Below are 14,500 nucleotides of genomic sequence, written 5' to 3' on the forward strand. Positions count from 1 at the left end.
CCGGAACGAGGCGGCCGCGGCAGTGCCGGTGTGAGCAGCCGTGACGCCGGAGCGTTTCGTGATGAATGTCATCATCAGCGTTTCGTGATGAATGTCGTCATCGTTTCCGTGTTAACGTGATTTAGAGCACGGGGGAGGCGAAGGGATCCGTCGGGGCAGCGGAGGCGAGAGGGGGACAGGGACGGGGAGGCGCCGGTCGAGCGCCCGCACGAGGTTTTTAGACACTCGGTGTTAACGGAGGCGTACTGAACGCGGAGATACACCCACCGACCTCCGCGCGGGGCATCGTCTCCAGCTGGGAAGCCGGCTCGCTCAGCAGGCGCGGGACACGATGTCGGCGGGTCGCGACAGGCGTTTCTTTTCCTGCAGCCCTCGGGTCGGCTCAGACCGGACAGGCGGGTGCCTTCCTACGGCAGCGAGGCGACGAGCCACCATCCGTCATTCGCCGCCTCGCCGCAGGAGCGGGACGAGGCGCGCGCGGGTGCGTGCCTGCGTGCGCCTACACAGGTGATACGCGTGTGACGCGGCAGCCACCCTCTGCCCGCAGCTCCTCGCCTCCGCCATACCGGTTGCGGGACTGTAGCCGTCAATAGTCCCACTGCCCGCGGCGGGGGAGCCCGCGCGACGGGGAGCGCCCGCCCCCCCCCCGCCCCGCCGCGCGCGCCCAACGGCCGCAACCGCCAGCTCGCTCGGCGCCCGCCCTCCCGCGCGTCAAACGCCGGGCGTCACGCAGACGTTGTAATGTATCAAAACAGCGCGCACGCCCCCGCCGCCCCCGCTCAGCCCCGCGCCCGCCGGGGCCGCGCCGCCCGCCGGGGCCGGCTCTGGGGGCCGCGCTCCCCGGCCCGCCCGGCGGCCACGGCAGCAACGGCGGCGCCGCCGTCCCGTCTCCCCACCCCACCCCGCGGTGGCCGCCGGCGCGCCCGCCTCGGCGCGGGGGCAGCCGCAGCCGGCGGGGGGTCGGCGCGGCGGGCAGTCGGGCGGACGGCGGCGGCTGCGTGTCTATTAGGAGGTGCGTGGTAGTGATGGCGGCGGCGGTGGGAGCGACTTTTCCTGTCAGCGGATCCGGCTGGTCCTGCCGGCGGGCGGGCGGGCGGTGGGGCTGCGCCCCGCCCCGGCGCTGCGCCGTGCTGCGCTGTGCCTGCCCGGGCCGGGCGAGCCATGGGGCTGCTGGAGCGCCTGCGGAAGGAGTGGTTCATCCTCGGGATCGTGCTGGTCATCGCGGTGGCGAGGCTGGAGCCCGCCGTCGGCGTGAAAGGGGGTGAGTCCGGCCGCTGCCCCCGCCGGGGACGGTTTGCCCCGGCAGCTCGGCGGGCGGTGCGGGGAGCGCCGGCGGGGGCCCCTCGGAGCCGCCGCTCGGGGGGCCCGGCCGTACTTTGTCAACTCCCGGCGGCCGGCGCTGCCCCCCGGCGCCGTGCGGGCCGGGCCCGGGTGCCGGCGGCAGGGCGGGGAGCGGGGGGGCTCGCTGCCGGGCTGTGGCGGCAGGGGAGAGCCCGCGGCCTTTCCGCGGGTCCCCGGGCGGAGGGCGGCGGTCGCTTTGCTGCCGGGGACTCTGAGGCTTGCTCGGGTGCCCCCCGGCCGTCGGGGCGTCCGCTCAGAAACTTTGAAACTCGGTTTGCCCGAGGGTGCAGGGGGGCAGGCTGCGGGGTGTGGGGCAGGGCCGCGTCCCCCGGCCCTCCTGGGGTCCCTGCCCCTCCAGCAGCTCGCCTTCTCCGCCTGTTAGTCGGTCACTGTGCCTCAGGTACCCAAGAAATATTTCAGGGTGTATTCCTGTGTGTATCTTTGCTGGGCACTGTACCGGTTGCTCGAATAATATCCTGCTCTTTTTGGATGAGTAGTAACGAAAACTGGGTAGCAACTTACTTTGAATGTACTCCTGTTGAACTAAGTAACAACTTCAGGAACTCTGAGATGGGCATAAAGTCATTGCAGCTCAGTGTATGAACGTCTGCCATCTGTGAGCTTCTCCAGAGGTGTAGCTTAACGTATATTGTGTTAAAATCCCAGGTGCTGTATTTCAACCAGAGGATTTTTTTTACTTTATAATAACAGACTTGTATTTTAAAGAAATTTTTTTTTGTTCCCTCTTACTTCCTCGTGAAAGATGAGGGAAAACAGTGAAAATGATTCTGTGCAAAATGGTGTCAAATGCTCACAGTAAACAAATCAGAAGAAAGATCTGTCCTTTTCTAAGCAGTGAGGTCTTGTATGCGTCTTGTAACAAGAGCTGAGGAAATATCCCGTGTTATTTTAAAATGAACAGAGTATCTTTAAGTATAAATGCTGGCAGCATCTTCTGGTTACTTTGCACTGTAACTTCAGTTCCAGATGTTCACAATTTTCAAGAACAAATTAAATTTTATATATTTTCTTCCTAATTGATCTCTGAAGATTTAAGAAAAGAGATGTAGAACACTTGAACAGAATTCCTTTAGCAATTCCATGTTATAGGAGGGGAGGAAGAATCTAGCTGTGCTTTTATACACATAGTGGTTGGGTTTTTTTGGGTTTTTTTTTGGTTTTTTTTTTTTTCCTTAACAGAGCTGAAGTTTGAGGATAGACAGCTTTTCACTGGGGAGCCAACCTCCCCTCCCCCCTTAGGTTCTGGGAAAAAAGAAAGTGATTTAAAAAAATATGACTCTGAACACTTGCTGTGGCAACTAAGGCTCCGGTACTTCATGGAGTTCAGGGTAGGCAAATTCCTGCTGTGCAAGGATCCCTCCTAACATCTGTGTGCTGTTTTGCATAGGTGAATAAGACCCACATGGAGCTTCTTGCAGGATCCATGCTGTGTCTTCAGTAGACCTTAAAGACAACCTTAAATTGATAGTATCAGGTGGTTTGTCCCTTTCTGGTTTGATTGTCGTGCTGATTGTTAGCAGCAATGTGGGAGATCCTTTTAACTAGAATGCGAGAGAATTTTTCCTCAGTTTACTTCCTACATGGAAGCACTATGATGGAGCACTTCACTTAATTATCCTACTGCAAAGATATGTCAAGCGTTGACATAGTACTGTTCTTGGGACAACTTGCTTGAAAAATTGTGTAAGCATTGATGGAAACTTGTGAGCACGTGTTCCCCAAATTGGTATCCCTCTTCTGAAGCTACGCGATCTCAGTGCTCATTTTAAAACCAGAAAAAAAAAAAAACCCAAAGAGGTGGGGCGTGGGAAATATCAGCATATGCAAAAACCTTAGTTTGTCATCTTCCAGCTGACAAAACCATGCACTGTAATTTGCAGGACCTTATTGAACGTTATGGATGGTCCAGCATCCATACCAGTGGAACACTGTGCCACAAATAACGAAGATTTGTGCTGTTGCCACCTTCAGCGCATAAGCCAAGCCCTTTTTGTGTGTTTTCCTATTTGATGAATGAGCCTATTTAGTTCCTTTGTGAAACGAGCTTTCCTGACCAGTCTTTTGCAGAAGAGATGAAGGGGGATCTGTTCTGACCAGAGTTCCCTGTGCTCCATGAAGGTGTGGTTGCTCTAGTGGTAGAAGTTTCTCCTGTGTAAAGGAGTCCAGGTAGCCCAGTGAAAAACCCTAAAATAGAAAAAAATGAGTCCTGGAAGAACCCCTATCTTAGTGAGACTAACTAACCCATTGCCTGTCTGCCCACTGTGTATGTGCATGTACATATATGCTCTAATCTTTTAAAAGATTTGAAAAATTATATAATTATCTCTCTATATAAAATACATCTTTCTCTATAACTATATATATTTATATAATTTTTCTGTTCTCCCCCCCGACTATTCAGTTAACGTGCCATAATTTTGCAACTAGCCGTGTCCTTTGTTGCAACTTTAACTCTTGCATTTCCTGGCTTATTTTAACCTTACGCTTCATATAGGTTGTTTGGTTTATTTTTTGTATTTAACACACACAGTTTTAGTGTCTCATCAACAGAGTCCTCTCTGAGAGTAGGATTTGGGTTTAAATGACTTGAGATGCAAATTTGAGTAGACTCAGTGTACAATCAAATCCCGCTAATTTAAGGATTATTGACCTTGCTCCAGTGTGACCATCGATGTATCATTCATCTGAGGGAGCAGAAAGGATCTTCTCTTCTGGAGTGTGGAGTAAAGGCCTGCTTGTTTGCTGCTGCAGTTTTGCTCATGACAACTTAGTGTCACTTGCAGAGTTAGGATATTACTTTGGTCCTAAGTAGACTACTAATATTTTCTTTCTAATATAATAACTAGTTGAATGCATGTGAAAAAATGAGTATATACATTTTGCACTTGGTGGCCTCCAAAGGCAAAGTGTATTAAGAGAATTCATCATTTTTATAAGAGTGTAAAAAGTATTTTATTTTAATCTCCCTGAAAAAAAGTATATAAATATGTATAAATGTAAACCTTTAATATAGTGGAAACCTTGGAGGTGCAAGCATCTGCCCTTGCTGATCTCACTGCAGCAGTATGTCTGAAATGTGTTATTGTAGGGCTGGAATGAACCATTTTGCCACAGCCCTGTTGTGGGGGAATAATGCAGAATTGTATTGCCCCAAGGAAATCATTGCGAGGTACGATTCGGTTTCTTCTGTGCAGGCAGCCAGGCAGGTGTGTGTCTTGTAGGGGAAGAAGTGAGAGGTTGAGATGTGAATGATGTCAATGGCCCTGTGGAGGGAGCCGCTAATATTTTTATTTGAGTGTACGGTTTGAGTTTGCTGACGCTATAGGGATAGTCTGATATCAGACAGAGGAACTCCCTGAAAAATTCCCTGTTTCCACATTTCCAGAATTTACCCGTTAGCTCCCAGTGGCCTGTAATCGTGGAAGCCAAATTTGTATGACGTCATACCTCACTCTCCACTCACTGGTTTGCTTTTATTTAAAAATGAGTAGCATGTTTTCTGTAACTTAATAGAAACCCCATTCTTTTTGTTAGAGACTTTAATAATTAGACTTTCTCCAGGTATTTTTCTAAGTATTCTCATTTACTTTGATATAATATATGCATATCATTATCTCTTTGACTGTAGTTCACTTTGTTCTCTATGTCTATATTTTTTAGGACCTTTGAAACCAGAAATTACCATAACTTACATTGCCGTTTCAGCTATATTCTTTAACAGTGGACTCTCCTTAAAAACTGAGGTACTGTAATTTCTCATTGCTTCGTTCTTGTTTTGCTTTAAGAAGTTTTGTGTTGCTTTTGATTGGGTTTGAATGTAATTGGAATATTTAATTACTATGCTGTTGTTGTTGATGCTGGGAGAATGGCTAACAAGAGAAGATAAATATTAGACATCTATGGAATAACCCCTCTTGATTTCAGAAAATTCTTCACAAAGTAGTGAACATAATGAGAAGGAGAGCATGAATAAATTTCACCCATCCATAGAGTGTGGGTTGCTTGACTTTGCAGGACTTTGGTTAAATGGAAGTGCTGAGCACAATTTTGGGAGCGGAGCTACACCCTGGATGTGTCTCAAACCCAAATCAGGATGAGACTCAGGAGCACACTAGCGCCTGCCTTCTGCCACCCCTTCTGCACCTTGGCTTCCCCACTGCTCAGTTGAGATACAGGCCAGCAAACTGCGAATCCTAGGGTAGAATGTCGTAGGGAACTAGGCAGAGAGGGGCTGTGTGGAGTCTCCATGCCTCTGTAGGACGCAAAGAGAAGGTGTGAGCTCTCTGTGCTTCTCTCCTTCATCTCACCTGCTGATGTGCTTTCTAAGTAAAACTCTTTGGGCTAGTCATTACAGGACTGATGCAAGCAAAGATCTAGTGGCTTTAAGTTACCACATTGGGTAGGCACAGGACAGCAGCTAATATCAAAACAAAAGGGTTCCTCTGCAGATGTGAGGCCAATATACAGGTATAAAGTCTTGCCAATCTTTTCCTATAGGATTTAGTTGTGGGCAGGTGGACTTGAAGTGCCTGTGCTCTGCTGCATATCACAGACACTGAGACTTGTTTCCAATTTTGTGTCATAAATTTTTCAAAGAGGAACAATCTGGGAGCAAGAAGAGATGAAGGGGAGAACCTTAGTGGTGTGTAAAGGAGGCATGGAGAAAGGAAATGATGGCGACGTGCCAAGAAGAGAAGGAGCAGCCAGAGTTGAAGTGAAACACTGCAAGTCTCTGCTAGCCTAGTTTCTTGATTCCTTTTACACTGTTGGCTGTGCTAACAGGTGATGTTACTCATATGTTGCATGATACTAATGCCTAAAAGAATCATTGTGATGTTGTCCAGTTATCTTCTGGGCAAACTGGGATTTGGATGAACAGCATGCATTCAACAAAGAAAAGTTTCTATACCCGTATCAGGGTTATAGTGATAAAGTTTCAAATGGAGGTGGTGGTTGAATTGATGGCAGTCCTCTCCTCCTGTGTCTGCTGGCAATTCTGGCACTAGGACCTCTAGTTCTGCTGGGACACAGTATAAGTGAAGTGAACAACTTTAGTCAGTTCTGTAGCAGCTATTTAGAGCATTGTGGTCTTACGGGGAAGCAGGAAGAACCATGTTATCTATTTGCCTGGGACAGTGATTAATCCTAATGGAAATAGGCTGCGAAGAGGCACTTTCTTCCACAGAGAAGAGGACCCGAAACACAAAGCCTGAGGTGGTACTAACTGAGTGAAGTTTTCTGCTTTCAGGGTGAGGAATCTTTGCCTGCAGAGAAAAAATCTAAAAATTCTTTCCCTTTCACTAGTTTGTATCCTTGAAGCTTTATATTTGTAAAGCCTCTGGGAGTGAGGGTGAAATCGGTAGCATTATCAAAGTCTTGATGAGATTCTCAATGCTAGTGTACATCTAACCTTTTCCAGTTAAGGTGACATGACTGACAGGTTCCTGGGCAATGTGTCATGTCCTACTTTGAACTTGCATAACTTTTTTTTCATCTGTGGTTCTAAAAGCGATATATTGATGTAAATGAAGCTTTTACAGGAGCTGATGTTTATGTCCAGGTAGCTGACCTCAGATTGTTTTGGAAACTTCAGTTCAGACTGGTGCTGTACATTCAGCTTTATGTTCCATCAAGAAGCTAAGCCTTTTCTGAATTTCTGCTATGGGGTTAGAAGATAAAGAGGAAGAAAAACATTTCACTCATTGTACCTTGTGCTATTACTCTCTAAAATGTATGTTAAAAACAATGCTTAAATGCACTAGGAGGCCAGGTCATGATTGTATTAAAATACTTTGGGGTGTGTTTTAATTGTTTAAGGCACAACCTGAAGTTAGTATTATTCATCAGTTAATACATCTTTTTATTGGATTGCAAAGTAAATAGTTTCTACTTTTGTCTCTATTGGTTCTCCACCTGTCTGTCGGCTGTTCTACCTTGGATAATATATTAGTTAGATCGAAACTAGTGTTCGGTATGCTTAGTGAAATGATAAAAAGGTGTGTAAGTGTTAACAGAGGCCTTCTAATAAATCTGACAAAATTAGAAATGGCTGATGCTCTTTTAAGGTTATACTTCTGGTTTTATGTGCTGTGAAAGCGCATGCTCAAAAAAATTTTCTAAGATGCATTCAGAAAGCATTTTACAAAAATTGGCAGCATTCAGGGAGAGCCTGTCTGTGCATGGCCTTGTTATGGTTTCAAATCTAGAGGTCACTGAAGTCCTCTTATGTTTGTAGAAATAGTCTGTGTCCAGGAATGACGGGAACATTTGATTCCACCTTAACATAATGCTCTTTCAGTTTTCAGTGGCTGGATAGCTTGCTCTTTTAAAGCAAATACCTCCTGTAGGGCACCAGAAATTAAATCACATACTTGAGTTATCCATTTCAATGAGGAATTTGGCAAGCCACTGAAAACACTGTTTGCTCTGTGTGGGTATTTGCCCAGAGGAGTCCAGCTATGACCATCTAACCATGTCTGGATGGCAACAGGGACCCACATTGCCCAGTGAAAGGCTAGGATAAGCTGTCTAAAGGGTCTGAAATACTGGGAAAGACAAGGTAACCTGTTCTACCTGGTGTGCAGAAACAGTCATAACTAGCAGCTTCCAGCAACTTTTCTAGGGCTTCTGCTTTTTTGAGGGCTCCAGTGACGGGTGTATTTTGGGATAAGCTCTTGTAGATTGCTTAAGAGGGTGAAGGCTGTTTGCCTCAGTGTTTGTTCTGTGATGATACAGCCTAAGGAATAACTATTCTAAAAGGCAATCATTAGAGACATTTTAAAGACTGGTAATTTATATCTGCAAAGGTCTGTTCTACTTACACAGCATTCCTTCATGGACTAGGTTGGCTGTGTTGTAGTTGTCTTCCTTGCTCCCTGGAAGCTCTAACTAGTCTTTTCCAAGTTTTTGTCTTGGATTTTGCTTTTGAAAGTATCACATAGTTTTCTTCAAATCATCTGTTTTTAAGGCATTTTTCAATTGTAAAATTATTAAATTAAAAGGACACTTCTGTATGTGTGATGGTGCCTAGACTGGGGGTGCCTTCATAGATTCGTCCACTAGGAAATCTGGGGCTGGGGGTGACTTGGCAGGAAAGGAGGAATTAGCAGCTTTGTTGAAAGAAGTCACTTGCTTTGGTTTTCCTCAGTTGTATTACTTATTTTTAAAACGTACACTTTTATATAGGTATTTCCAGGTATCTTTTCTTCCTGCACAGGATGTGTTTACTACTAGATGTTTTATTTTTGCATTCTTTTTGAGATAAGATGAAATAGTACTACAGTGAAGCTATTCATAATGCCATAGGTACTGTGACAGGTTATGTGTGAAGAAGGCCCATTTTTTCATGCAGAGTGATACTAGCCTGTTTAAGAGCTTTCTTTATTAAAAAAAAAAAATGTTTCGTTCTGTTAACCAAGCACTGAATGTAATTATACTTTCTTGGTAAAACTGGATCAAGATGTATGTTTCAAGTCCATGTTTTGTATGACTTCAAGAATAGGATATGAACGGATGTGAGGTTTTTTTGTGGAAGGTTTTTTCCCCTAACCCAAATTTGGGAGATAGTTTTATTAAGAGAAATAAAGTAACAAGGACACGGTGCTGAATTACTAGTACTTCCAGAAGTATAATTACATCAGTGTGCACTTGGATGGTCGAAAATGCAATATTTGATTGTGTTTTGTAAAAGTTCAACTGTTTTGAAGCTGAGAGATGGTGGCATTTGCAGATCGGCTGCTGCATTACTGTACATGAAAATACACTTTTTTGTATTGTTCTTTTTTTAGTGCATGTGGGGTAGCTAGTTTATTCAAAACCTAGCAAACTAGGTTTTGAATGAAAGTGCCATCACTTCTTTTCCTGTTGCATTGTTCACTTGAGAAGAGAGAGTTATTTTGAGAGAAAGGAAAAGGAATTTTTCTTCTCAATCTATGAGAGTTAAAATGAGCTGAAACGTACAAGGCTTTTTCCTTGTACTCAGAAACTGTGTAGAAGATCCTTGGAGTGCCCGAAAAGACAGAAACAGAGAGACACAGAGCTAACTGGAGAGTTTATTGCATAAGGATACTTGATCACCTCTCTGGAGTGCTCTTTCACTATTTAAAATTAGGGGTTTTTTTTTGTTTTCTCAGTCTCCAGCGGTGTTTTGCACTTTATTTCTCTGAATTTTATGGCTTAGCTGTTGTTAGCTTATTATGGTCTTGATATTCTTTCTTTGCTATTCTTCATCAGCCTAACTTTTTTCTATAAATTTCCTATCTGTTGATACACATCAAAATGTGCTACAGATTACTTTGCTTTTTATGTTTGTTAGTCTTTCCTTAAAAAAACCCACCACAAATGATGACTGTTTGTAATGTAAACATCCCTTTTTTACAGTATAAATGAGAATCGTAGTTCGTGGCTGTCTTTAGAGAAACCTGAAATCACGTGGACACTACAAGTTTCCCTTTCTCTTGGTATCAGCAGTCAATAAGTAAACAGGCCGTCAGCATAGTTAACACAGGTTTTGAAGCAGTGACAAAGTGCTAAGGGTGCCTGCTGAAAAGCTACCATTATGAGAGCTATGCTATTATTGAAGTGGTGGACAATTCTTTTGGAAAAATGCCCAGGAGCAGACAGAGCTTTTATGTTGCCTTCATTATTAAAGAGGAGATCAGATGATCCCTAAAGGTGGCTTTTTGACATGCACTCTCTTTGTATTATAAAGATGATCCTAGTTTTAAAAGCACAAACATGATCTTACTTCAGCTGTTATGACTGCAACTTCCTCTCTTCTTTTTCTTTTGCAGGAGCTGACAAGTGCTTTGATGCATGTGAAACTACACCTTTTTGTCCAGATTTTTACACTTGTGTTCTTCCCAACAGCAATATGGCTCTTTCTTCAGCTATTATCAATCACACCTATAAATGAATGGCTTTTAAAAGGGTATGTTTAAGCATAATGGAGTGAAATATATTTGTAGCTGTCGTCTTAAAGGGCTGCTTAACCTGCAGTGGGTGTTTTAAGACTTGTATTGTGAACAGATTTTGCTGTTTGTTCTTGTGCTTCAGCACTTCGCTGTCGAAAACACAGTGCATGCACAAGATCATCCTTTCGGGAGCCTGGTCTCATTTTTAGAAAGTGTGGTCAGTTGGTTTCATATATAGGGAGCTTGCAACAGGTTAGCTCTCTCTTTCACAAAACACAGCTCAAGTGCTGCGCTGGGTCTCAAGGAGGATGGGGAGGAAAGAAAAGAAATGCTGAAGGAAAAACATAAGTTAGTGAATAAATACTGTGTATGCCATGTACTGGTGTTCCATTCTGTTTTTAAGCAGTCTGTATTGAGCATCTCTTGCACATGTCCAGATTGGGGTTCAGTATCTGCTCATAGCTAAATTACAGGGGGGGGAAGAGAGTAAAGTTGTAGGAGGAGAACTTTGAGATGAGCAGAAGCTAAGTTACCATGAAAACAATGTATTTTAAATCTTTGGTGCACTCTGCCAATGTGTGCTTCCAAAGCTGCATTGATGTTGCAGTAGTGATAGATGTTATGAAAAATCCAAAAAAATAAAAAGCTTTTTTCAGAATCAAAGGTCAACACTTAGTGCCATGCAGCTGTACTAGAACATTTGAATGCAAAAATCAATTATTTTAGAAAACTGCTTAAAGAATCCCCACTGTTTCTCACTGCTTGGTGAAACGTTGCTTGGGGAGAGTTCATGGTTGTAAAAGTTTAATGATAAAGCTGCTCATGTTTATGTTTTTACAAGGCCTAAACCTAAAAGAGCATTTTGTTTTGCTGTTAAGAGGCTTCTCCAGGTGTTCCACCAAGTGTGAAGTGGTCCAAATGATACTGAGAAGGTGAAATTGAGATGACATCATTTAAAAGTTAGCACTGTTTTGCCTAACAGTGCTAGTACATCAAGGAAATAACAAGGTTGCTATACAATGTCCATTTGTATTTGGCTATTCATAGCAGAAATTATTCCTTAAAGTAAAATCATTGTGAAGTTTTTCCTCAGCTAGAACAGGGATGTGATTTTCTACAGTGAGCCAAAATTCCTTCCGTGGGAGTCTCAGTTTCTGAAGTGCAAGGTGCAAGAGATTTTTGTGGCTTTTGTTCCCTGCAGCAATTCTCATGCCTTCTTTCCTATGACTGTTATGCCACTTTGATTCTTAGTACTTAAGGGACACGATCTGTTACATGCACAAGTGTATGTGTATGTATATACATACACACCTGTGAAACTGTGTGTAAAACTACATATGTATGTATGGTTTTTTAAAAAAGAAACACTTGTATGTGTATCTCCCTAAATGCGGAGCCTAAACTAGCCTTTTTCATGAAGGTGTGGCTGTGTTTTACCAGTGAGCTAGTATACTTACATATGTTTCAAGCTACTTTGCAAGCACTTGTTCCTTGAGTACGGTATCTGTTTTGGCTGTGTTTTATCTTTTAGTGCAGTAACTCTGTTGTATTGAGCCTTCATTCAAAGAATAGTCAGATTGAAGAGTTTAATGAAGGGATTTTTTTTTTTTTTTTTTTTTTTTTGACAGAGTGGTTTCTTAATAAATACTGCTGTTCAGGACATGCTCAGAGTAGCAGCCATTGTGTGGCTCTGAAGGCATCCACCGTAAAGGGAGCCTGATGGGAGCTGTACCTTCAGGTGCAGGTGCAGAAGATACTGAGCTCTGCCCTAATTCTAGGATAACGCATTTTAAAGCAAGTACTCGCATGTCCCTATATGGGTATGTGAAAGGAGAGCGAGAAGTGGATGTGAGGAATTGCCTGTGCCTTGGCCACTCTGTGTAACCAGAAGTTCATCCTAATGCCCCACAGCTGTAGTTTTTATTCCCTAGAAACACTAAAGTACCCTAATGAAAACGGGGGAAAAAGACAGGCTTTGGCAAAGTTACCTTCTCATCATGCATGTTTAGCACAGCTTGTAGCGGGAGCTAGTTGATAGTCCTCACAAAGGCCTCGAAAAATAGGCATGTGCTCCCAAGGGCATGCAGTCCTCCTTGGGGACTGTAGTCCTCCACTACTCTATACACGAGGTTATGCCTAAAGGGCACAGTCAAGCCCACAGTTAATTTCCCACCTTGCTTCAGAATGAATGGTAGATTCTCCCATGCTCTATAATGATCTGTTTTGCTGTAAATGTTATTTGGGAGGCAGATTCAGATGGTACCACCTTTTCATCTGTGTTTCTACAGTTGGGTTATTTTCCCTCTCTGTCTGGGGTGATATTAGGCAGTTTGTTGTTGTGCACTTATTTTGAAATATATAAAATAGAGCAGAAACTGGCATCATCCCAAGCATCTTTGAAGCTAATTTTTTGTTAGGTGACTAGGTTTTGCATTGACAGGATCCCTTTGAAAGGGAGCATGAAGCAACTTCTTCATGTTTGCACAGATTCACCTCTTCTGCCTCTCTTAGCATGCAGCATTTACAGCGCAGGTGGTAAGGCATGAGATGCAAAGATCTGGTACAAGATATGGCTTCGGTAGTTCCATATCTAAAATATGTGACTTCAGACCCTGCTACTCAGTTGTCTGTAATGTATTAGCAGAACAGGCAGTATTTATTGCCCTTTAGCAAGTGTTAGTGGTTATAGCATGGCCTGAACCAGTGGAATGTTTCAGTTGGTTGTTACCTATAGCAATCTGTTGGCCATTAGAGGAATTTGTTTGTATATTGGTAGTGTTACATGTAGTTGATACAAAGCAAGAAAAAAAAGTTTACAAGTGCATGTTTCAATACACCTGAATAAAAGTATTTCCATTTAGTGTGTACCAGACTTTTTTTTTAGATTAATATTTTCATATGAAGAATACTTAAAACCATAGCTTGATAGTGGTTTTTTTTTTTAATTCCAAATATAATAATTTAAATTTGAGAGGGTTTACAGAGATTGTGTTATTAAACCGTTCTCTTATAGTGTGGAAAATCCCTGCCAGCTGAGATGAATGCCCTTGCACGCATTTCATACCTCTGTGGATAACTTTGAACTTAATCCACCCCTTATTAGTGCAGGTGAGAAGTTCAAGGAGCTGATTGCCAAGAGACCACATAGAAGAGAGATAACAGAATCAGAACCGATGTAGGGGATGGACATCAGAATCGCCATGTGTTTGTCTGCTGTATATTTTCATATATATTTCCAAACTTTACACACCATTTCTTTTTCCTGTATTTCTTTTCTTTTCAATACGAGCTTATCCTAACTGCTGACAACTCTCTGCTTCCATAGCTTACTTCACTGTAAGCTAAAGGTACAATGTACTTCCAAGGTGGTGCTTGGCATTTTGTGATTGGATTTATATAATGCTTACATTGGTTGTCTCTTTCCTTTTCCACAGTGTCTGTAGCTGACAAACTCCATAACGTCATTGTCATTTACCTGTTTCTTCTATTTAAGCTTTTTGCGTATTTGCAGCAATATCAATTGCACTACAGTATGCTCCCTGTTGTTTGGATTTAATACTTCTGTTTGCTATAGCTTTTTGACACTGCGTTTCTCGGGGATGGACTAACACAGTTACAAGTACAAAGTAGTTCACTGCTAGTAATTGATCTGAACTGGAATACTGTCTCAAACTCCAATACTTGAAAACGTATGTAGATTCCATGCTTTTGGGGATTTCGCAGACTATTTTATTTCATGCCTTACTGTTCCTTCTAAGTCAACACAGTTTTTCTTCAGAAGGCCGATTTTACTTAGTCTCAAATTTAATTGTAATCTATTGTGGTATGTTCTTGCTGTTTCTAATTACACATTTGATACAACTAATTTTTTGTAATAACCACTTTTTGTGAGCTGTCTTTGAAAACAAAAGAAGGCTCACCATTTTTTCTTACTTTGCAATAGCATTTACTGTATACATCGATAATTTTGCTGCACGAACAATGGAAAAGATGACATGATAATAATGTATTTTGGACTTCTGAAATGCAGGAGAAATATTTTGATGTGTTGATTAATGGAAGTCAGGTGATTTTACCAAGAAGTGAAACCATGCATAAAAATTAAACATTTGACGACCTTTTAATGTTCAGGAAATAAAAAGCTTAATTGTGATGATTTTTTTTAGTAGGGCTTGATGAAAAACAAGTGTAGTGGGAACCTGAAATAGTGAGCATGGTTCTTCTTA

The 14,500-nt window shown here is 43.1% G+C and overlaps 1 protein-coding gene across 6 annotated transcripts in view; it reads left to right on the forward strand.

Annotated features, from left to right (window-relative positions):
* The first annotated feature begins 926 nt into the window (after positions 1 to 926).
* The window catches only part of SLC10A7 (solute carrier family 10 member 7), a 152,341-nt gene continuing 138,767 nt past the window's right edge, over positions 927 to 14,500 (forward strand). Inside the window, exons 1-3 of one of the 6 annotated variants that reach the window (XM_087737538.1) lie at positions 939 to 1,261; positions 5,023 to 5,105; positions 10,155 to 10,291. In XM_087737538.1, coding sequence (XP_087593664.1) covers positions 1,162 to 1,261; positions 5,023 to 5,105; positions 10,155 to 10,291 — 320 coding nt within the window. In that variant the 5' untranslated portion in view covers positions 939 to 1,161. Of the gene's footprint in view, positions 1,262 to 5,022; positions 5,106 to 10,154; positions 10,292 to 14,500 lie in introns of all 6 variants that reach the window. The other 5 variants (XM_087737537.1, XR_015700029.1, XM_087737536.1 and 2 more) reach the window with 5 other exon arrangements.

This window comes from Nipponia nippon, unplaced genomic scaffold (assembly GCF_047370975.1).
Source record: "Nipponia nippon isolate SJK-2023a ecotype South Korea unplaced genomic scaffold, ASM4737097v1 scaffold_6, whole genome shotgun sequence".
Classification (NCBI taxonomy): domain Eukaryota; kingdom Metazoa; phylum Chordata; class Aves; order Pelecaniformes; family Threskiornithidae; genus Nipponia; species Nipponia nippon.